The following is a 25,538-nucleotide window of genomic DNA, read 5'->3' as shown; positions in this document are numbered from 1 at the left end:
CATTAAGGTCTCGGTAACGGTAACGGTACCGGGTGACTCAAATTATTGCAAAGTTGCGCATCGATGAGTTCAATAATATTCCGTTTTGAAATTAAAGCTATTTTTGTTACTTCCTATTTTTCGATTTTATTTTTTACGTCTCTATTTTTAAAGTTAGCAAAAATCTGTAAAAATAAACTTTTTAGGCATCATCTTATGGCCAGGCCAAAAATCTGAGCTGAGTTTGCTACTTTTGAAAAACCAAGATCAAAATAAGCAGACAGAATGAATCAGGCAACTAAAGAAATTTAGTTAATTAGGTAAGATTAACATGACAATATTTTATTCCTTTCAATAAAAGTTGGCATTTTGCAGGTAAACATAATTTTACTCTGATGTAGGTGATTTTTCTTATACCAGTGCTTGGAGACTTCTACAAAACGTGTTTTCAAATGCTACAAAATTCCTATCTGCCAAAAATTACATGCAAGTGATACCAAATGGCGATTACAATTTTGTAATTGGCTACAAAGGAAACCCGATTTTCCAGATTTTCTAGAAAATTTACAAATTTTGGCACATTCAATCGAAACAATGAACATATCTGGAGCATTAACAACCTTAGAGCAATTCGACCGCAAGATCGATATAGTGTTAATGTGTAGGCAGGTATTTATAAAGACATTTTGGGTCCTCATTTTTTTAACGACACTCTGAATGGAGAATCGCATTATCAGTTTTTGAGGTCAACGCTTGAAGACTACTTGGATGATTTACCCGCCTACACATACAATACAATTTTTATGGGGCACACCTAACAATACAATTTACGTTAGGGCTGAATACCAAAATATCGAACATCATTAGAGAGTTTGGGAGATTTCGCAGACGGGAAATACATCGCGCAGAGAAGAGTAGAATCACGGACATTTTAAACATCTTATGTAATTTATTTATTTTATTTACGTATAGACATTATTATTGTTAACTTTTTTAAAATATCCGTTCGTTAATTTTCATTTTCATTAATTTTATCTAAGTTTTTCAAACGAAGCAAACTCAGCGTATATTCCAATAACTTACATATACATGTTCAAATACATTTTCGATGTCTTGACAACGTTTTGGATCGTTTTTATAATGAAGTTTTTCCATATCTCCATTTTCTTTATTAGTAAAGTTAATTTTTAACAACATAGCATAACCACCGGATATTTAAATGTCATCGACAGATTTGAAAATTCATAGACTGCTATGGTATACAAATTTTTGTTCAATATTTCGAATTTGAGGGAACACGAATACAACTTGGAATAAATCAATAAAAAGGTTCTATTCAACACTGCAAAAATCCAATATGGCGACAATAAGAAAAAATAAATGTGATGATGGTTTGAGAAAAACGAAACGTCATAAGGGACTTTTGACCTGACCATTAGATGAAGCCTAAAAAAACGAAAAACCGGAAGTAATAAAAATAACTTCAATTTCAAAACGGAACATCGATGCGCAACTTTAGAATCATTTAAGTCACCCTGTATCTCGATACTGTATCAGTGTACTGGGGATCAACGGGTGACAAAGCGTACGTGCGCGAACAAGTTTAACGAACTAAACATATAAAACGTTTCAGTAATATTATATTTTATCTCTTTTAATGTATGTTACCCATTATTCATTCGGTGCCTTAGATTACTATACTCTAATGTTTTTAAATCGACTTTCGTCGCTTATTTTAAAAGTATTATCGACTGTTAAAGTCCTTTAGAGACTAAGGAACGGCAACAGGGAATCTTCAACAAAAATACTGCCTTTAATCTGCGTTATGTGCGTCAGATTATCATACTAGAGATTATGCCGTAATTATTACAAGGTAAGTTGACATATCTCGAATCTATTTGTTTAAACGTTTTTTAAGAAACAATGCGAAATTTACGTTTAAATATTTGCTTAGGTCGTTGGTTGCAAAAATATTTGTCCAACTCTAGATTTATGGCTTATATACAGGGGTACCCGCTGTGTGAACTTGCTTATTTCAATTGGAATTCGAAAAAAAAAAACCTAAACCAAACAGTTTACCAGATATTTAATATTTTCTGCCAAAAATGATGTAAGGGAAATTGTTGCTATACGGATTTTCACGTAATTACAGTTGGAAAGTATAGTAAAATTAGAAAAATGCAACCTTACATATACAGGGAGTTTCAAAACAAATATTAGGCAGACAACGCGCTGCAAATATGAAGGAAAATAATGTTCTTATTTTTAAACTTTATGTAAAAACACTCTGCATATATACTTTTTTTAACCTGTATCATTCTTCTTAACTAAGTTTCAAAACATATATTATTTAATATCATATTTCCAAAACAAATAAGAACCAAAAGTTGAGATTTTCACGAAATTATATATATTCACATGATAATTGTTTCCACAGCACCGTGTCTTTATCAAATGTCGAAACAATTGTCATGTGAATATATATAATTTCGTGAAAATCTGAACTTTTAGTTCATATTTATTTTGTTAAATGGATTTTCATCATGTAAAAGCCATGTCAGTTCAATCTTATTTCCAAATAGAAAAAATCCAAAGCAATGCTGCGCGATATAAAAAACGTATTAAATAAAAAAAAAGTGAACTGCTGTGACTTCTCAAGGCGTTTCTTATTATTGCTTTTTTTGACACTGCTCAGTTAGTTTGAATTGAATTAAACATTTATTATCTAATCATTTAAGTAATTATAAGTAATAATAGATAATAAAATAATAAGATAATTGATATAATTATTTTTCTAAAATATTTTGTTCTACATACAATGCTTTACATTATTTTTTCAAATTGAAAAGTGACAAAAATTTAGTTAAGACAAATGATAATGGTGGTTCAACTCAATCCCCTCCATTCACTTAAAATAATTAAAAAATATGCAGCAAGTGTGTTAGAAACATTATGTTTGGCTTTGACCCAACTTTTATATAACAAACTAACCTTCATTTAAACAATATATCAACCCCTTCAGTGTTTCGCAATTGTTTTAAAACAGCCACAGGAGAACTAATGTTTAAATATGATCCTTTTCACCTAGCATATTTAACAAGCCATTTATTTCAACTCTTTATACTAAGACACTATTTTGTTGTTCGATAGGTAAGGAGAAATTTTACTTCTCTTCAATCGAGTAAGATCGTGACGTAACTTCTACGCAAGTGCAACAAAAAGTAGCGGGACTCTAGACGATACTTTAGACGCAATGGAAATTTTTTGGCAGCCGCCGCCAGTTTTCCGCATAAAATCAGTTATGGTGTATTTTAAAATCAAGACCGCGTATTTTTAGGATTGGTTATAAATTAATTTTTCTTCGTCCGGCGCGTATCGACTAAATTATTCGACACTGCTTAACCATTAGCGCAAACTGTCAAACTGTAACTGAAAAATATATGTATTGATATATAAACAGGTTCCCATGACGATGTTCCGCAAAAATATTAGATGCTTTAGATGTGACTCTCCTCGTGTATCGAAAAGTAGCTTCGATTTTCTTAAACGAGAGTATATGGTGCCACTTTTCTCTCCGCTGTCACCTTCCGGTGATTTTTGTAATATATTTATAAAATTTTGAATAAAATTAGCCAACATCCTGGATGCTAGTTACAAGTAGGGTAAAAACTTTTGCGCTGCACAGTGTTTACACGATCGTGATTTTTCTGTCTTACGCAAAATTGGGAAAAAGTCATTTTATTCAAATTAAAAGCGTTGCCAATTTATGGCTCATGGTTCCTATACTTCAATTATTGTGACATACATATATGTAAGTGTCAAACTAAGCCAAATGAAGCCAACAGGAAGATTGGCGGAACGTCGGCAAATGTAGAAGTTTCTTTAAAAAAGAAAAACAAATGCTTTATTAACGAAACCTAAAAAGCGAAGAAATAAAGATTATTCAAATGAATTATCGGAAAAACTTTTTATCGTCGACGGAGAGTGCAGACGGATTAAAATAGTAGAAAATTTTTGTTTGTACAAACTTAAATTATGTAACTCTTATATTATAGCTATTATATAGCTTATATATAGCTATTAATAACGGTCATTAATTATAGAATTATTCAAATTTTTAATCGCATTGGTTGAACATAAAATCATTTTTTTTACTACGTAAAATACCACTTCGGTGGAAAGTAATGTAGAGACATTACAGCCAAAATTTCAGCTCTGTACGAAATGAAATATGGCTGTAATATATATGTAATTATTTCGAACAAACAAATACGGGAAACAAATAATTTCTCGAACCGCGATTCACTCTGTATATGCACAGGGTGTTATGTTCATTTTTCAAGTCTTTTTAAGATAAAAAGTAAAAAATAATGCTTAATTAACCTTTTTCACGTAAAATTAATTGAGAGGTTCATTTTTTAACTAACAATATAATACGGGAGTTAGAAAAAGTCAGGAGGCTTTGAAAGTGAGAAAAAATATGTAGGTAGTCGTCCCATATACAATTAAGAACAAATTTAAATTTATCATGTCAAAAAACTCCCGCCCACCGATTTTGGTTTTATTAGGAAAAACGCAAACAACACAAATGAAAATAAAACTATGACACTCTGTATCTCCCACTCTTTTACCTCAAATCGCGTATAAAAACATGCTAATTGTAGTATTTTCATTTTTCGTAGTTAAATTGATGTTTTGGGAAATATATTCAAAATTATCCGGAGCAGAATTTTTCGAATATTATAAACTAGCCGACATAATTAAAACAAAGTCTGTTTGTGTTGGAAGCAAAAAAAAAGATTTAATAAATTGGGTTAAAACCGGTGTGCGTATATTCTAGGCTTATTATAAATAGAATACCGGCATGAATCGTCTCAGAATTGACCGAAAAACACTAGCCAGAGAATCCCAAAGTATTCGGTGTCCACGTGACAGGTGCGAATCGGATTGGGTGTTTTTTAAAATAAATAAAAAAAAAAATAAAGCCAGCATCGAGGGATAAATTTCAAAAATCTTAATTCCTTGATCAACAGTTCATCAGTAAGTGCTATTTAAAACAGGCGTAGAGTAACACTCCATTAGATATGCAAAGAGACTACTAAATTGAGCTGCAGACGTAGTTCAAATGCTTGGATACAGCGATCCTTTACCTACTACACATACGATAATATATTTGAAAAACTTTGGAAACAAAATTTAAAAAAGCAAGGGACCGAGTTATATTTAGTTTGTCCTTATTCAATGTAATGGCGGATGGCTGATCTTCATTAGGAAGGGCTAAAAACAAGGAGTGAAAGTAATGGATACCAAATATAAAATCATATATTATGGTGGGAAGGGAAATATTTAATACAATACTATTACAATGCTTTTTTTTAATTCTCTCAACTTCAAATTTTACTCTAGGATTTATTTCCATTAACGGTGAATCTTACGTGTTTTTTTGTAACCATAGAAGTCTTATTCGTTGAATGTTTAAAATATTGCTTAAAATTAAACTACGTTGATTTTTTATGGCCTTTTCTAATTTGTGTTTTCTTTCGGTTTATACAGGTCTGTCTCTTTCCTATATTTTTTACCTATACCACAGACCTATTTGAATAATAAGCCTCATAATAGTGTCAACTTTGAATTTTACTCTTTGATTTATTATTAATTATTATTGGTGACTCACGTTTTTTTTTGTAATCATGCAAGCGTTTTCCATTTTATAAACTTTAAATGTTTTAATATTGATATGGTTTTAAAATTGTTCGAAGAAACTTCCACTAATAGTTTTTACAAAACTTCTGGATTCCTCCTGCGTCGGTTTTTGCTGAGACGAAATTGCTGACGTTTCGCCAATCATCCTGTTGGCATCCAGTTGTCAGTCAAGCTCTGAAGAAGCCAATAGGATGATTGGCAAAACGTCAGCAATTTCGACTAGGCAAAAACCGACGCAGAAGGAATCCAGAAGTTTTGTAAAAAGTATGGTTTTAAAAGTTTGTTGTTTATTTTATTATATTTTTATATTATATTTTTTTATCCCCATTTCCTCAAAATATAAAAGCCTCTTCTTCAGAAATCCCATAATTTTTTACCTATACCTAATCCCATATAAAATGTTGGACAAAACCATTTGTTTTGTTCAATGTGTTTAATTTTTAATACGGTTCAACTGTGTAGCAACCAATATTTCGCAGATACATCACTCAGAATGAAAACGCACAGTTGAATCGCAGGAGGTACCTTTCATTTCAGTTTTTATATAAACTTTGCAATTCATTAGTGGATTGCCCTGAGTTGCTGAGCCAGCTGAACTTTCATGTCCCTTTAAGAACTGTAAGGGCATCACCTATATTTCAATTAATAACTCCAAGAACCAATTTTTTGATCAAAGGTCTTCTCTATCAGCTGATGAAATTAATGATATTGACGTTTCTTAACCAATTCGCTCACAGTTTATCACATTAAAAACTAAAACATTTGAAAAACTATAAGGGATTAAATGTTTCGCTACTGCTTTGCTGGAGTGAATATAGATAAATATTTTTTACGATGAAATTGTCTTCTAAATGAATGTTAATCCGTTAGATAATAAAGATTATTATTACTATTATTATTATTTTTTATTTTTTATTAGCAAAATATGATTTGTGAAATGGTGCGACGTTTTATGTAACAAAAAAATATCGTGCACCAAAATAATGAAAGGATTAACGGATAAGTAATTAGTTGGCTATCAGTAACGATTCTTAGGTGTACATTTGTCGTCTTTTCATACGTCAATAATTTAAATAAGTATCTATTAAGTGAGCTTATCAGCTACGAGCGTAACTGATCGATGTAGATAGTACCTAACTCCAAGCATCGTCAAGGCTACCGTTTGATAAAGACGTAATAAAAAAGTCAGCGAACGAGAGAACATCTTCAAATAGAGTAAGAACGATTCAATTTGTTTCCACGAGGATTTTTATGTTAATTATGGCAAAGTATATACTTCAAACCTTGCAGTCATAGAGAAGACTCACTCCAACTTCATCGACATTGAATTTGAAGATAACTTGATAAAGAAGGAACTATTAAGTGAATAAAATACCAGCCGCTCTGCGTCATAAAAAGCAAATGTCAAATTCATAATGAATTTTTCCTTGCACATTTTAGGGACCTATTCACTATAAGTTAACTTTAATAAAGAATATCAGAAGGCATCAAAAAGCAACAACTGCTGGTATGTACAGTCATGTACCGTGCGTTCGATTTAACTTGATTGGACTTAACTTTTTTGTTTTTAGAGATATCAAGATATGCAAAAAAATAAAATATAGGATAAGTAGTCAAGTTTTGGTCCAAGTGACGTATAAAACAAAACACTATCACTGACAAGCCTATAGAATATTTTTTAAAATGGAACACCCTGTATATTATATATATGTGTGTAATAGAATATCTTATTCCGATTACAAAGATGCAACGCACTTTATGTTTTAGTCCACCCGTTTTTAACATATTGGCAAAAATAGGAAATTTGTTGAATTATTGTCCATGTCATTACTGTTAAAATGGTTTTTCGCGAATTTAGCACCCGTGAAATGAAAAGTGATATGCTTCAAGTATACTTCCTGAATAATAAAAGTTCAACTGCAGGTCAAAACAGATATTTCCAAGACTGGCCCAGATATTTGCAGAAAACGGTAACGTATTAAATGGTAAAAAGGTATACCGGAATCATAACGTTTTAAACGAAGAAAATATAGCAAACATATAGGCATTTTATGAAGCGCATCCATTTTCCTCTATTACTAGAGATATGAGACAGGTATTTCTCGAGGATCAATCCACTCAGTTTTCAAAGAATATAAATATAATGCATTAAAATTTCGTAAAACTCAAAAACTAAGTGTAGAACAATGTCAAAGAAGGACGCAGTTTTGTTTGAATTTTTTAAATAGACAGTGAGAATAACAATTTTTTGAAAAACATTTTATGGACTGATGAAAGTTCGTTCACTACAAGAAAGCGTTGTAATAAATAAAATACGCGATGTTGGTCTTTAAATAATCCTAAACAAATACACAAAATAAAAATCCAGGGGTACCAATCAATTAATGTATGGTGTGGTGTCATAGATGGGCATATTTTGGGTCTGATATTTATAGATCAACAGTTAACTAGAGATCATTATTTGCAATCCTTAGACCACCAAATAGAACAATATATAGAAGATTTACCTCTAAATATATAGTACTGATTATATGGCAGCAAGACGGTGCCCCTCCTCACAATGTTGTGCAAGTTAAAAATTTTCTTAGTATGGAATATCCCAGGGATTGGATAGTGAATGGCGAAACTATGGATTAGCCAGCCGACAGCCCCGGCTTTCTTTTGGAGACACATACAAAATCACATGCATAGAACTCCTTGAAATAATGTGGTGGAACTTCGGCAAACGATTTCGGAGGCGATCAATCAGTTAAGAGACAATCCGGAAACGTTACTAAATGCAAGACATCATACAGTTACAGTGCATGAGAACTGTGTTCAGGAAAATGGTGGTCACATACAGCAATTTATTTTAATTACAATAGTTATTTACAATAGTTAAATAATTTTTTACTTTAGTATATCGTGTCATTTTTAGTGGTTTTGTTTTTTGTTAATAATTATTGTTGTTGTAGTCAGTCAGCAATTATATAAAAATTTCCTATTTTTGCCGATTTGTCAAAAACGAATGGACTAAACTATAAAGTGTAATTGTAATCGGAATAAGATATTCTACTAAACACATATATAATTTATATGTCAGAAAATTGATAGTATTTTGTTTTATACGTCACTTGGAAAAAAACTTGGCTATTTACCCAACATTTTGTTTTCTGGTTCATCTTGATAACGCTAAAAACAAAAAAGTTACAGGCAATTAAAATGTTATCAAGATAAATTGAACGCACGGTACAAAGAATTCGAGACCACTAAAACAGGTGAATCCCATCGGAGAGGAAAAAACGATGACGACCAAGAATCAGTTACAAATGTTAATTAATTATAAGCAAGATTATTTACGACCTCAACTCTCAAGATTCAACGTGATGATAGGGCACTGTAATATTTTTTGAACTTAAGTTTAAGTCATTTTAAAAATATTAAATATATAGCAAACTATAGACATGTTATCTGTGTATGAGTTTAAAGCAAGCATTATTATTAATTACTAATGGGATGATCTAGGATTTTTAATAAATAAAAATAAAAATAAAACATTCAGGTGTATATTAGATTGGATTTGCTATTGTCGGTGTTTGTAAGCACTGATTAGGAATAAGAAAAAGAGACAAGCTGTTCGCCTCGAATCTAAATTTGAGGGCATCAAACGGTTTTAATTCTGTTTTGAGTTTTTTTTAGCCGACGGTAACTGGAAGCGCGTTAATACAATATAACCTGCCGGGAGTTCCATTTTGTGTCGCTCATTAATCTGGGAAAATAAATTAAAAACAGCCCGGTTTCAGGATTCCGATTTTGCTACGATTAAATTTAGATCAAAAGGTTGTGACGTAATCCGTACACGTTGATATCGTTACTGGACGAAATGAACTTTGCAATGGTGAAGTTCAAACGGTGGTGACCACGAAGCGTGCAAAGAGCTTTAGAAACCGTGAAAGTAGAAAAAAAAACGTCGCAACGACTTGTGGTTTATGGGCGGTGACGTCGCAGAAAACGATGGAGCACAAAAAATCGGAGGTCATACACAACTTTCTGGCCACTTTTTTCATAGAAATGTATGAGAAAATTTTATTTTTTTTAATAGTTGCGTAATGGCCCGCAGTTATCAAAATTAAATTATCAAAGGTGGACCGAGCAACTTTTCGGGAAACCCGAATTCTTCGATTGTAGTGTTCATTAGTTAATTTATCCTCAACTTTACAAAAAAAAAACTAATGGCAAAAGTTGTAGAGTTCAAAATAAGTCTCTGTAGATTTGACTTAGTTTGCCTATAGAGTACCCCCTGTATTTATGCGTATTTTTAGATTATTTATAAAGTAAACCAAATTTATCATTTACATTTCATATCTGTTCTTACTCGTTTTTGAAAGAAAAAATATAAGTTTTATTTTTAAATTACCCGGAAATTTATAAACATATTTTCAAATAAATCTAAAATAAATTATATTTTGTTCGTATTTCTCCTCGATTCTTACAAATTCACCAAAAATTTAGAGCCTTGGTTTGTACGGCAAAATTTGGTATGAAAATCCTTTTTTATTCTCAGAGAATTCTGTATTACATAATTTTGGTACCATATATTTCCATATATTTCGTCGCACTTTCTTCATATTTCAGCATAAAAAGGGAAGTACTTGCTAGGTGATTTCTCCATCGATTCTTACCAATTTACCAAACATTTATTGAAATAGTTGCCTATAGCATCGTATAGTATCCCTTCGGTTTGTATAGTAAAATTTCGGTATAAAAATCTAATATTATTTTCATGTGACTATAAAGTTTCCAGAATTTGCCAATATTTTATCGAATTTGCTCATATTTCCTCTTATTTTTACACATTTCCTCCGGATTTCCCCATACTCCTACGGTAGAAAAAAGAAGAACCATTTCGCAAAATTTGGTATGAAAATTTAATCTTATTGTCAGAGATTTCCTTATCTTCTATATGTAAAGTTAACAAAATTTCCCAACATTTTATAGAATTTGACCATATTTTCTATTATTTCCACACATTTCCTCTGTATTTCGCATTTTTGTTTTATTTGGCCATATTTCCCATACCCCTACGGTAGAAAAAGGAATAACCATTTCGCAAAATTTTGGATATTCTTCTCAGAGATTTCCGCTTTATGTTCTTTATAATACCAGAAATTTCCCAATATTTCCTCGTATTTCCCCATATTTATTTCATATTTCAGAATAATAAACAAAGTATGTTCTAGGTGATTTCTCCCTCGATACTTACAAATTTACGGAAAATTTATTGAAATAGTTGCCTATACTCCTATATAATAAAAAAGTATAACCACTTCGCTTTGGTTTGTACAGCAAAATTTGGTAAGAATATCCGATATTATTCTCAGAAATTTCCTATACGTAAATATTGGGTTGTTCGGAAAGTCATTTCGTTTTTTTTTGGGAACATGAAAGACAGTTTTCGTATAATGAATAAATATTTTATTAAATTATATATTGGCTATTCTGGTCCAACACCTTTTGCCATCTTTCTGGCAGTAACATAATTCCCCTCTCATAAAAGTTTTGGTCCTTGCTGGCAAAAAACTGGTTCAGGTGGTTGTTGACATCTTCATTTGAGGTAAAAGTTTTGCCATCCAAAAAATTTTGCAGGGACCGGAACAAATAGTAGTCGGAAGGCGCCAGATCTGGAGAATATGGTGGATGTTGCAGTACGTCCCATTCAAGCTGTAAAAGTTTTTGGCGAGTGACCAAACTTGTGTGAGGTCTCGCATTATCCTGGTGGAACACTACACCCTTCCTGTTGATTAATTCGGGCCTCTTCTCTTTAAGTGAATCATTCAATTTGTCCAGTTGATGACAATAGACTTCTGAATTAATCGTTGTATTGTCCGGCAAAAGCTCAAAAAAAACGATTCCTTTGACATCCCACCAAACGGAGAGCATCACCTTTTTTTGGTGAATGTTGGCTTTTGACACGCTTTGAGCCGGTTCATCTTTTCTGCTCCATGACCTCTTGCGTTTAACATTGTTGTATACAACCCATTTTTCGTCCCCAGTAATAATCCGCTTCAAAAATGGATCATTTTCTTGACGTTTGAGGAGCGAATCACACACGTCAACGCGACGACACAAATTTCGCTCCGTAAGGACATGGGGCACCCACACATCGAGCTTCGAGGTTAAGCCCATGCCTTTCAAATGGTCATAAACAGTCGAATTCGACAAATTTAATCTCTCACCGATCTCTCGTGTGGTTATTCGCCGATTTGCATCAACTAATGCCTTTATCGCATCTTTGTCAGCTTCGACCGGCCTTCCAGACCGTGGTCCATCGACATCAAAATTGCCGGATCGAAATTTTGCAAACCAGTTCTGGCACTGGCGTACTGTTAACACGCCTTCTCCATACACATCCGTCAATTTTTTTCTCGCTTGGACAGCATTTTTACCTTTTCTGAAGTAAAAAAGTAAAATATGGCGAAAATGCTGCTTATTGCTCTCCATATTTAAAAGGGCACCAACCAAAAACTACTGCGTAGAATTAATAGAACTTTTTCACACACAAGCCTTGCAATATCAGCTCTCAAGACATATAATGGTTATGCGGCTTAAGTGTGAAGTCCTCCGACGGGAAAAAACGAAATGACTTTCCGAACAACCTTATACTTCCCACTATTTCCTCCCATTTCGTTGTATTTCCAAACGTGTCCCCCATATTTCTTCATACTCCTTAGGGAGAAAAATATATAACAATTTCGACTTAGTTTGTAAAATTTAGTAGGAAAAGCCAATGTATGATTTTTATATTTCCTAAGATGTCTTCCTAGTCCTCCCTATTTCATTCGTATTTTCCCATATTTCGATGGTAGATAGCGAAAAATACTGTACAATGATGCGTATAGACAATTCCGTACCTATTATCTCAATGACGTAATAACGTAACGGAACGTCACTTACCATAACGAGCTCCTTCAGCCTCTCCCTAGTGTAGACGTTGCCGATCTCCTCGCCGAGGATGCAGTCCAGCAGCTTCGCGATCGAGTAGCTCAACGGGAACGTGAGCAGCATCACGAACTTGGTGATGTAGATGGTTTTGGCACCGACGGCGAGTCCGTGACGCGAGCAAACCGCCTGCGGAAAGATCTCGCCGAACAACACGATGGCCAGCGTGGAAAAGATGACCGCGATCAGGCCGGACGTGAGACCGTCCAATAGGATGGTGAAGATCGAGTTGACGAACACGTTGCCGAGCAGGATCGAACACAAGAGATAGTTGCCGTGATCTCGGACCGGTTGGATAGCCCGGGCGTACTTTTTCTCTTTGGACGAGCCCGTGTTGCACAGGATCTTCAGTTCCGTCTTGTCCAGCGACATCAGGCCTGGGTGAAACGAGATATTTTCAACTTTCATTGCCTGACCGCGTCTACGAATGAATGCTGAACTATATGGTAGTCATGAACACAAAGTACCTATGTCATCTATGGAACGCAGTGTTAAGTCTGCTATTACAACTTCTTGTGTATTAAAACCCTTCACGACCCTGAAATTCCTCGTTTCTACGGACACCCTAAGATTCACAAACCCTTCCAACTGATGCCATTGGTTCTCCAACATATTCTCTAACTTCTATATACTCTTTACACACTTCATTGGACAATTAATTAAAAACCATTACAACAGATCCAAACGACATTCTGGCTAGTTACGACTCAGTTACTAAAACTGAAACTCCCATCATTATTTCGGATTCTTATTTTAATTGAAAAATGTATACCAGGAAGACATTTTTCCTGTTAAACCCTAACATATGTTTTACTATTGAATTAGAAACATAATGATTTCCCATTCTTAGATATTCTAATTTATCAATTTATCATTCGGTTATCAATTATCTTGTTTACACAGCCGTAAATCTACCTCAAAAAGGAATTAAAACACACAATATCTGCTCTTCTCTCAACTAGTTTCCACATTAGATTTTAAGCGTTTCATTACCAAATACACTTCACCCCAACCTTCGAAAGAAAATGACTCCGAAAGCAACACCACACTCGCCACTGTGGCCTTTTCTTACATTCAAAACAATTACTGATCCTACATCAAAAACTAACCACATCTCTCATCGAAATTCCGTTTGAGACATCAGGAGGTTTTACAGTATTCCATTAAACGAGGCTAAAATAACATGAAAGATGTAACTGGACATCCCTTCTTATTCGACCAAACTAAAATTTTCGCCAAAGAAAGAAAAGTCCGAGAATCCACCGAAATCTCTAAACAAGCAAACCGCCTTTCACCAATGTGAGAATCAGTCATCAGAACATCAGTACATGTACAGAAGTATCTAGGGGGACAGACTTGGGACATGAGTGCAAGATGTGTTGTCTATATAGATCATGATCATGAGGCCTATGATGTTTGACAACAACGATTGACCCAAATTCCACAAATAATACTTCAAACCAATGAAGGTTGGCACCTATGAGGAATATAAAAAGACGGAGATAAAGTCAGGTCTCGGTACATATCCCAGCATGTTCCTCTGCAAGAATAAATAGATAGGTAGACAGCATTCAATTGAAATTGCCTCCAAGCTCCTCTATGGCCCTCAAAAAAATACTTGAAAACCGGGTACGGACCAGTGATAAATTTCGTTATTAAGAAAACACTAACTTAAGAAGAGACTAACATGCATTTTCTAGTAAAAACAAGGCAAATCTCCACTAACGGACACCAGGACCCAAACTTACCTTAAATGTGAGTGCCATATTGAAGTTAAAGACTAAGTTTCTGAAGACCATCAAAGGACTGGTGAGACGTGGCTTTATTAATAGTACACACGTATTAAGTTAATAGAGACAAGTATGAAGCAAGTATAGTAATACGCCAATAGACTCAATAAGGAGACATTAATATTAATGATTATACCAGGTGCGTTCTAATTGAATGTCAATAAATAAACGGGTGATTTTTAGGTCCATTTTAACTTCAAATGAACATATGTCCTTAACGTCCTAATTTTTGAGGCACAGGGTGGTAAAGTTTAGAAAAATAAAATATATATAACATATATTATTATATATCTGTAATACGACGTTAGATATTTGAATGAAATTTGGCGCCCAAGAGGCATTATTTAGCGTGCCATTTTTTTTTTAAAAATACACCAATGACGGGCGTACTGAATTTCACATATTGATTTTGGCAAATATTGATGGTACGCCACTGATTTCTCTTAAAATAAAAATTATTCTTACAACCTCGAATCATTTCTAAAGAAATTTAATTTCTTGTTTTCTCTTCAATAGGATTTCGCTTTAAAAAATAAAAAACCATTCAGAGAAGAGGTTATTTTTTAAAGCGCAATCCGTACATCGGATTCAAAAAATCAAGATCAAAATTTTTTTTAGAAATGATTCGAGATTGTAAGAATAACTGAGATTTTAAAAGAAATAAGTGGCGTACCATCAATGTCTGCTAAAATGGATAGGTGAAATTCCGTACGCCCGCCACTGGTATATTTAAAATAAAACGCGGAACACTAAATAATACCTATTTATACATACAAATTTTATTAAAGTATCTAAAGTGGTCCTACAGATATTAAAAAAATATATTTTATTTTTGAAAATTTACCATCTCAAAAGTTAAGACGTTTTTTTACCAAAAAATCGCCGCCGTAATTAATGGCATTCAATTAGAAAACACCCTGTATAATTATAAATAGGTCAAGGAACAAAAAACTGAGTACAACAATTGCAAAAATTTTGCCAAACAATGACCATAGCACACCTAATGAGATTGTATTTCTCCATACCTTTCCGAAATGTACCATAGTCATAAAAGTCGCATTGTCATCGACGATAACATTTCATGATAAAAATTTAACGAATTTCTTAAATTAAAACTCACCCAAATTCAAGCCCGAAAACAGACACGAGAACGCCAAGCAGACCAAGATGATAATGATCGAGGCCCACAACGGAATTAAGTTCTGGTAGGTTCTGATCTGTAACCACGGTTCGTGTCCTTGATGGAGGAATGGTGTCACCGAGCTTATCTGTCCGTCTTTGACGCATATGTACAAAGTGTCCGCGCCTGAGGGCAATGGCGGCAGCGTTATCTTCACCAAAGCGGTTCTGTTGAGGAACAACGAACCGGGAACCACCTGAAATTCGACAAGGATACGATAAAATAAAGTTGAATAATAATGAAATGATCAAAATATCTTCGATAATGCGTCTCGGACGAAAAAACAACGTATATAACAGATTAACATATTATCAAAAATTAACTTGACATTCTGGCCTTAACATTTAGAAATAAAACACGAAATTTTAAGGTAAAATTTGGAGTTAAAAAATACGAACTGATAAAATTTCGAGATACAAGCCGAAATTTTAACCTACAGTTTCGAATTACAACAGGAAATTTTAAAATATCTAGATAAAACACGATTCGTTAAGGTAAAATTCGAAGTTTAAATATAAACTTGTAAAATTTTGCATTGCAAGTCGAAATTCTAGCCCAAAATTTCGAACTACAAGTAGAAATTTTAGGTTAAAAGTTCGAATCGAATAAGGAAATTTTTAAAATATCGAAGTAAAAACACAAAACATTAACTTACATATTTACAAATACAAATTTGTAAAATTTTGAATTACAAGTCGAAATTTTAACATAAAATTTTGAACTACAAGCAGAGAAATTTAAGGCTAAAATTTCGAATCATAAAAGAAAACTTTAAAATATAGAAGTAAAACACGAAACATTAACTTAACTATGCAGTTCAAATACAAATTTGTAGAATTTTGAATTACAAGTCGAAATTTTAGCCCAAAATTTTGAACTACAAGTAGAAATTTTGCCTAAAATTTCGAATTGTAACACGAAATTTTAAAATATCGAGATAAAACACGAAACAAGTTAAAATGCGGAGTTCAAATAGGAATTTGCAAAATTTTGAATTGCAAGTCGAAATTTTAGCCCAAAATTTTGAACTATAAGTAGAAATTTTGCCTAAAATTTCGAATTGTAACACGAAATTTTAAAATATCGAGATAAAACACGAAACAAGTTAAAATGTGGAGTTCAAATAGGAATTCGCAAAATTTTTAATTACAAGTCGAAATTTTAGCCCAAAATTTTGAACTATAAGTAGAAATTTTGCCTAAAATTTCGAATTGTAACACGAAATTTTAAAATATCGAGATAAAACACGAAACAAGTTAAAATGTGGAGTTCAAATAGGAATTCGCAAAATTTTTAATTACAAGTCGAAATTTTAGCCTAAAATTTTTAATTACATGTCGAATTTAAAAAATTTCGAGATAAAACACGAAATTTTAAGGTAAAATTTTAAGTTAAAATAAGAAATTTTGAGGTAAAATCTCGATTTAAAATAGGAACTACAAGTCGGAACTTTAAAACTTTAAAAACTTCTAACACGAAATTTTAAGTTAAAATTTCGAGTTACAAGTTGAAGGGATAGGCAAAAATTTCGAGGTATATATAACACGAAATTTTAAAATATCCTGGTAAAACATGAAATATTAAGGTAAAATTTGGAGTTCAAATACGAACTTGTAAAAAATTTTGAATTACATTGAATTTGAATTATAAGAAAGTGACCAATTGCTTTTGAATGGGATTATCTAAGGGTGGTCATGAACAAGATTATTACCTTAAGTTTCCGAATTTAAATTCAGGTAAAATTGTGGTCCGTAATAGAAAATAATTTTATACCTACCTGTGTTTAATATTCTTTGGTTTGGTATACTACTTAGTTTAAGTTTATTAGTAATCATTCTTATTTCATGTGTTGAATCGTGTGAGAATTATGCAAAATATGTGCGCGTCTAGTGTGTCTCAGGAACTGCTCTCGCCCAAATGTAGAAAACACTATTCTATTGAGACTAAGGAAGTTATAAACAACGTTTATTTGACTCTCATTGAACGTGATGCCAGCAAGCAAGCATCTTTAGAAGAAACGGCCACATTGACGAAAATTCCAACATCAACTGTATGGAAAATTGTGAATAATCCTATTGCAGCGAGGAAAAAAAGAAACGATGCTGACATTTTCTCGAGTGTAGATGAAAGTGATCAAGATATAATACGGCGTAAAATTTACCAGTTATACGACGAACAAAGCGTGCCTACATTAGATATCTTAATTAGGAAGCTTACTTATTGAAGTGTATTCAACACATGGGTTTTAGATTTAAAAAAATTGACAAAAGGCAAGTTTTAATGCAATCTTTTAGAATTCCGAAAACCCCGACTGGAATATCTAGAAAAAATTAGGATTTACAGAGAACAACAAAGGCCAATTATTTACTTGGATGAAACCTGGTTCGACACTTATGACACCCCTGAAAAGGGTTGGTTGACTCAACTGATAAGTGTAAAACAAACGCGCCATCAAAAAGGGGTAAAAGAATAACTATTTTCCATGCTGGTTCTAAAGATGGTTGGATTCCAAATGGACTTTCTCTGTCTGCGAAAAATATTAAAGATTCTTCTCTGGATTACCATGAAGACACCACCGCTGATTTATTTGAAAGTTGGTTTAAAAACAAACTAGTTCCAAACATTCCTCCTAATAGCGTCATTGTAATGGACAATGCAAGTTATCACAGTAGACAGTTGACTAAAACCCCTTCTTCATGTGACACAAAAGCAACAATCCAAAACTGCATGTATAATAGCGACATTTATTTTCACGAAGATTATACCAAAAAGCAATTAATTGAGGTTCTACAAAGCTTGAACCTACAAAAGGAATACGTCTGTGATAATTATGCAAAAAAATCTAGGGCATACAGTTTTAAGGCTTCCACCTTACCACTGTATATTTAATCCCATTGAACATGTTTGGCACCAACTGAATTCTGGCATTCGTCGTAACAATGTTATTCCCGGTGTTAACTCCAATGTCCTCAATCTTATAAAAACCAAAGTTTTTGACATCCCTCCACAAAGTTGGGCAAATGCTGTTAAACATATAGAAAAAGCAGAACAATCCTATATCCATATTGCAAATAATATAGAACAAATAATAATTAGAACAGGCGATGATAGCGATAGTAATACTGATATATTATGTGAATAATTTTAAGTAATTTAAGTAGGTAATAAAAATAATTTGTAATTTTATTTTAGATTTAAACATAAATACATACATATATAAATAGCCTAGGCACTACGCGAAATTTGAAAATTTCGCACGTCATGTTATTATTTTTGGTGCATTTTTGTGGTGTCTTCGCTTGCGCATTAATTTACGACTCACCGAAAATCCCTTCGCCACCGGTATAAAACAGTTCTCGCTATAGTTTCCCGGTTCGGACGTGAACGTGATCGTCATGGCTTCCGTCAGCCCTTCGCCGAACAGTCTCAGGACGTGCTCGACCTCGGCCAGCACCACCGGAACTCCCCACTCGTCGAACTCGAACTCCTTCTCAACCTTCTCCAGTTTGAGTCCCAACACTTTGACCGTCGACGCGGGAGGAAGGTTGATCGCCGTAACATTGTCGTCGCGACGGGCCCTGCTTTCCACCATGGCGGTGCCTGGAGGCGCGCTGAATCAAAAAACAAAACGAGGATTGAGAAGAAAATAGGGACTGGTGGAGCAACTAGGCCCACCTCAAAAATTAACCAAAAAATTTTTTTTTCGTTATTATAATCATAAATTCTGGTTATTTGTACGTTTTAAAAATTCTAAAAAAAAGCTAATCCATATTCTTATAACCGATTTATAATTAATTTACTGTGTGATTTTTTGGATAATTAAGCCAGAGCTTTCGAAAATCTTATAAATACCTATAACAAATTTTTTAATCGATAAAAAAATAGTTACTAAGCAGTAACGTTTTTTTTTATTAAATACTTTTCAATAAATAGCTAATATTATTATTATTATTATTATAAATAGGGGAGAGTGGGACACGACGCACAGTGGGCCAGGGGAAACCCTAAGTGTTTGACTAATTCCATTTTTTTGTAATGCCAATAAATTTTACTTAACATTAATATAAAGACAACAATAAAAAAAAAACATTATTATGAACATCAAATTTTAATACAATATAATTTGTATGCAGGGTGTTCACAAAAAACTCTATATTTACAGTTTTTAATTAAATCATGGAACCGGTTTAATGAACACTACACAAAATGTAGAAATATTTTGAAATAATTATATTTAAGTAAATAAAAAAATATTAATACAGGATGTCCCAAAAGTAAGAATTTAACAAAAAAAGTTATTTATTTAATATAGACTAAAACAAAATACTGTTATCGGATTTTTGAAAATATTTAAGTTTGTTTGCTTGAAACAAACGAAATAAAACAATAACAAGGTTTTTATACACCTAAAATATCATTCAGTTACGCATTTTGCGTTTTTGTTACAATTTTTGCATTAGTCATAGCTCTAAAATTAAAAAGTTAAACCATTGCTAAGGTTAAGGTTAAGGTTTTCATTTATAGTTAGTCTTAGTGTCAAAAGAGCATGACAACCCATAGTAAACAAAAGTTATCACAATACCTTTCACTATTGAAATGCCAAAAAAAATAACAACGGCTTACATTAATCAAGCTTAAGTTACACTATCGCTCTATAAAGAAAATAAAACAAATTTATATATTAATAGGTCAAAACTTATAACGAAAAACATTTTTCTCCGTTGTTTTTTTGCCTACCCGGTAAGTTCTTTAAAAATTATTGTGCAAGATTGTGTCTTAGACCTAACACCACAACATGTTCCGTTAATAAATAGTAACAACAGCATCCCTAAATTATGCTAAAATTGTAACATATTGCTTAATAAATTACAAACATATTTTTCGGCAATTTTTTTAATATGACTCAAAACAATGTAGATTTTTTTAAGCATATTTGCATTTTAGAATAATTACTTAGCATAAAATTTGTCTCAAAACTTACCTTTACTGGCTTCCTGCATTTTGAATTTTGTCAAAAGCTAATTTCTTTAAAAAATCCCCTCCACTTTTCACACGGAAAATTGTATAAATAAAACATTCACAAAATGACACTGACAACAAACGTTACAAAATTATTGTTGACGTTTCCATGGTAACAAGACGGCTTAAATCGTTTTTTTTGTGAAGGTTCATGTCCTACTTAATTAGTCTGTGATAAGGAAAACGTTCATTATACGAAATGTATTAAAGGTTCCTTTCAATATTTTGGGCTCTCCCTGGCCCACCGTGCGGCGGTCAGAAGCTTCGCCAAAAAAAAATTGACAACCGATCGTAACTTTAATTAAAAAGGTTGTTTATTACATATGGTGTATTATGCTATTACTCAACTGCAGATTACTCTTGTTAAATTATTACCGCAATCACCCTCACAAAAAAGTACAAAAAACAATATTAGAAAAAATGAAAGAAAGAATGCACTAAATAAATCCATGTCGCTGCACCGCTGCTAGATCTTGCTTCTCATGATGAATGAATATTGAAGAGTTAGTGTCTAAGGATCTAGCTAGCTGCTATGTCAGGGATGGCTAGTTTGGCTAAACCGTTCGTATGGCTATCCTCTTGTTCAGTGTACCCTTTGGTATGGTGGAAGGGTATTTGTAGAGATGTCGCGGTGCGTTTATTATTTAGTTTAAACTGATATGACCGAGAATATGGCTTTTTTGTGCTTATTTTTTGTCAGTTTTCTACTAATGTTAAGTTTTACTACTATTCTAATAAATTTTTTAATAAAACAGGTATTTTTTAACAAAAATTGTATTCCCTACCTAGCTACTATTTATTTCCTATATACTCAGAAGATCTCGTTTTCCTTTAATTGGACTTCTTCGATTTCTGCTTACCAAAGTGAGTAACTATATTGTTACACTGTTCGAAAAGACTAGTCTCAAGTTTGATAGAAAGTCCACTGTACCGTGCGTCCCATTTTTGACGGCTTATTAATGTGTTGTTAGTGACCTAAGATTGTTTTTTTATTAAATGGAAAGTGGCATAAAAAAAATTCATCATCATCCTTTACACTTTTCTTCCGAAACTCGCACACTTCGATGTACAAAGTAAGCTTGTATTTTTATGAGCCTTTTAAAAATACGTAACGAATAGGAGATATTTCAAACACAGAGCATTTTTAATTTTTTTGAAACGCAAGTCATGGAAAAAAAAGTACTCGTTTTCCTAATATACTGAACAGTCATGACGCCTCGTAAGTGTTAATCAAAAATATGATAATTATGCGAAAATATATAAGCGTGTATTTTAATCATTATAATTAAAAGGTACAATAAAATTTGGTCTTCTTCTTTTAGCAAACACGATATCATTATTCCTAAAGATTTGATAAATGCGCAGAAAAAATTGTTCAAAAATGACAACCCTGCCAAATTGAAAACTAGTCAAAAAATTAGGTTTAATGTGTTAATTATTAGAATTGTTATATCAGTTGTTATCAATTATTTAAATTAATTTCACTGTATCACTTATTCAAAAATGATTTTAACAGATGAAGAAAAGTGGGATTTATTAGGCATGCAGTAAATCCTCTGCAAGGACAAGAAAACGATAAACAACCTAAATCCACAGCCCGTTCCACGACATGAACAATTTTTTCTTTGCTCTTATTGAATCGTTAGAAATAATGAAACAGTTTTTACAAAAAGGAGACGAAAAATTTTTATTATAAGCGAAGACGCAAAGCATATCGTAATAATTTTATTCGAGACTTTATCCTTGGATACTGTCCAAAGGACTAAAAAAAAACAAACAAATTTTGCCCCTTATAAATTCAGATCGGTTAAGGTGCTTTTGGCGGGGGATGCAGAGAGAAGACTTTTTTTATCATTGGTATGTTAACTTTTGCTGCCAAAACATATAATTTTTCAAATTCTACAATTTATGATCCAAAAAATCATTATTAGTCAAGAGAAAATTAATTGCTAATATATCCCCGAGGTCCACAAGTTCGTTTCAGCTTTAACGTTTGGTGTGGTATAATTGGTATTCGCATTGTTGGGCTATATTCTGGATTGTTTTCTAGATGAGCTTGCACTCATAAGTAGGCAGAATCGCCATTTCCAACAAGATGTCGCAACAGCTCGTAAGAATTTTTAACAACCATTTTCAACAATAAATGGATTGCTACCTATTCCTTGCCCTCCTAGGTCCCCAGATATAACCCCAATTGATTTCTACTCGTAGGGTTATTTAAATGACGAAATTTATAAGCAAAGATACCAACACGTTGACGTTTAAAGGCTGCAACAAGAGGAAAAGTAAACCAGATAGATGGTAGAACAATACTAAAAGCAATTCGTTCAATACTTCGATGTTTATTTTTTCTAAACTCTACATTTAATTCTTTTTGTTTTCACCATCATAACCAATGGAAACATGCTACAAGTTTGTTTGTATCTCTACTCACAACAAAGTTACCAATGATGAACAATTAATTTAGATCAGCCTGTACAATAATTAGCGTATTTAATACAAGTAAATGATATTTCCACAAATCCGCCAATTTCTTAGTGTTCAAACCACTTTTTTTGTCATCATTACTTATATCCATTATTCCTTAAAGAAAAAGACGTTTTCATGTTAACCAGCAACTATTTAAAATGCCGCTAAATTTTAAAACAGTTAAAGGTAAATCCTATAAACGCAAACTGTAATTAGAATATTTTATTTTTATTATGTTATTTACATCTGATCTACAGTTGATATTTACTAAAATTTTATGAGATTGGTTTGTACATTGCCGATTTTAGAAAATTCCCATGAACGGGACTCTCGGTCGTTTTTTTACAACGGTCGTTATAGACATGTCAAAGAGAGATTTTTTTGTAGTCGGGAAATTGAAAAAACGGTCGTCATACACTAATAGTCATTAACGGAGACTTACGGTATATCAAAATTTGGTAATTTCAAAATAAAACGTTACCACCGTCACTGTATCCTACGTAAAAAACCCTATCCATACCAGTTTTCGAGAAGTTAACGACTTACAAATGCTATCTAAAAATCCAAAAATTTTCAAAATCATCCTGTATCTAAACATGCCACCTTTCATATAACGAAAAAGAAGTTGTGCGTCACGAAATCTTTATTATTAGGAAGATAGGTCGTAAAATCATCAAAAATGGGACACACTGTAGAGGGAGTTCTATGTTCGAGGCTGTTGCGGAGTATCTTACTTATCTTTAAAGATAGAATTTTGCGCAACAGTTTGCAATAACCAATTTTTTGTGAAGCTGAAGATAACACAATAAACGTTGAATTTCAACACCCTGTATGTTCTTTAATGACGTTTTATACAAAACAGCAAAACTTCGCAAACCCATTAATTCGGCGAGCAATTTAACCTAAATATTGGAATTAAGACAATATATTTCAAAAATTATTGGTCCCTTTTATTTTGTAAGTTATAAATTAATTTCATATAACGGAGATAATTTTATTCCTTTTTAACGTTTATTTAAGAAAGGTACTTAGGCTTTAATTTTGTATATGAATTTAATCTTAAAGTATTAAGTAGCTAATAAAGATTACATATTTAATTTACGCTTTGCCATTGACTTATCACCATTTTAAATAAAATAAATCTTTTTTTTTAATATTTAATTTCGGAAAACTCGCATTCTTATTCAAAATAATAAACAGGGTGTTCCAAATAAAAAATAAATTCAAATTCAACAATTTTTTGACCAGACCTCGTATTCTGCACTAGATTTTCCTTGAGTTTTTCTTAAAAAAAAAATATAGGCAAATTAGCGAGTGCCAATCTTAAAATAGAGCTCTTACCTCGGCTCTACACCTACTTAACATGCAAAAAATACAAAAATTAACAAATATACTTGTATAATAAGCCTAAGCCGAAGAATAATGGCTAAAAAAAACACAGAGAAAAATGAAACAAACGACCCTCTATATTATTGTCTTGTGTAATACACGACGTAAGTATAATCGACCTATATCGATCGACTATGCCTATGCCTGTGTTCTTGTTTTTATTTGCTTCAAAAAAATTAAGGAACTCTGAATTTGGCCAACCAGGATTGCCCAATTTGCAACCCTTGCATTTTTCCCTCTAGATTCAGTTTTTTTTTCGAATTTTTATGATTTTTATCGCTCATTGTATTAACACATTTTCATAGTTTATAATAATAATAATTCAGATCTCTGACGTTATGTGACTATACCCATCAACGGACACACAATATTCCTTGGTTGCCTGGACTACGGAAATCATTTATCAAAAAAATTCAACACGTTTTAAATAGGACATTATACCTTAAAAAAATAAATTATTCAATCATTACCAAACCCACATGGAGTCATCTTGAAATTTATTCCGTTTTCCAAATAAAGGACTAAATCCCCTTTATTTCCAGTTGTTTTTGGATTTATCTTTATTTGTGCGTAAGTAACTTTTAGTTTCTTTTTGCCACACCTGTAAAGAAAAAAACGCGAAATGGATGTAGGGCAATTCAGAACTTTGTACTTTTGGTGCAATGGTCGACTCATCTTTCTTTAATTATCTACCGTACTGAGCAAATTCTGTGTTTGCCGTCGTAATCGTAGTATGATTAACTGTAGGCGGCACATTGTCTGTCACATTCTCAAACACCAGACGATTCGAACCGACGACATGTTTGTATCACGCATTTGTATACATTTTAGGGGCCACTCATATTATAATGTATATTCGATCATAGGTGTACAAAAGTCGGATCAAACCCTGCCATTGCAAACTTGATGCAGGTCTCTGGAGATGCCTCTTATTTTGGTTTAATTTTCCACAAATATGTATGTCTTAGTATTTCCCCACAGCGAGGTAGGTAAATTCAATGCTTATTCAATGCAATTGAATCGATAACTAA

General features: G+C 32.6%; 1 protein-coding gene across 1 annotated transcript in view; it reads right to left on the bottom strand.

Moving 5' to 3' along the window:
- The window catches only part of LOC132702098 (unextended protein), a 60,589-nt gene that overhangs the window by 34,150 nt on the left and 901 nt on the right, over positions 1-25,538 (bottom strand). Inside the window, exons 2-4 of the mRNA XM_060670521.1 lie at positions 18,953-19,241; positions 15,571-15,826; positions 12,616-13,037 (exon numbers count right to left, since the gene is read on the bottom strand). Of these exons, the coding sequence (XP_060526504.1) occupies positions 12,616-13,037; positions 15,571-15,826; positions 18,953-19,241 (967 nt within the window). The remainder of the gene's footprint in view (positions 1-12,615; positions 13,038-15,570; positions 15,827-18,952; positions 19,242-25,538) is intronic.

The sequence above is a fragment of the Cylas formicarius genome, unplaced genomic scaffold, assembly GCF_029955315.1.
Source record: "Cylas formicarius isolate icCylForm1 unplaced genomic scaffold, icCylForm1.1 PGA_scaffold_5__7_contigs__length_24384050, whole genome shotgun sequence".
Taxonomy (NCBI): Eukaryota; Metazoa; Arthropoda; class Insecta; order Coleoptera; family Brentidae; genus Cylas; species Cylas formicarius.
Note: the sequence above shows the minus strand (reverse complement) of the source record. Positions and strands in the feature narration are given on the sequence as shown.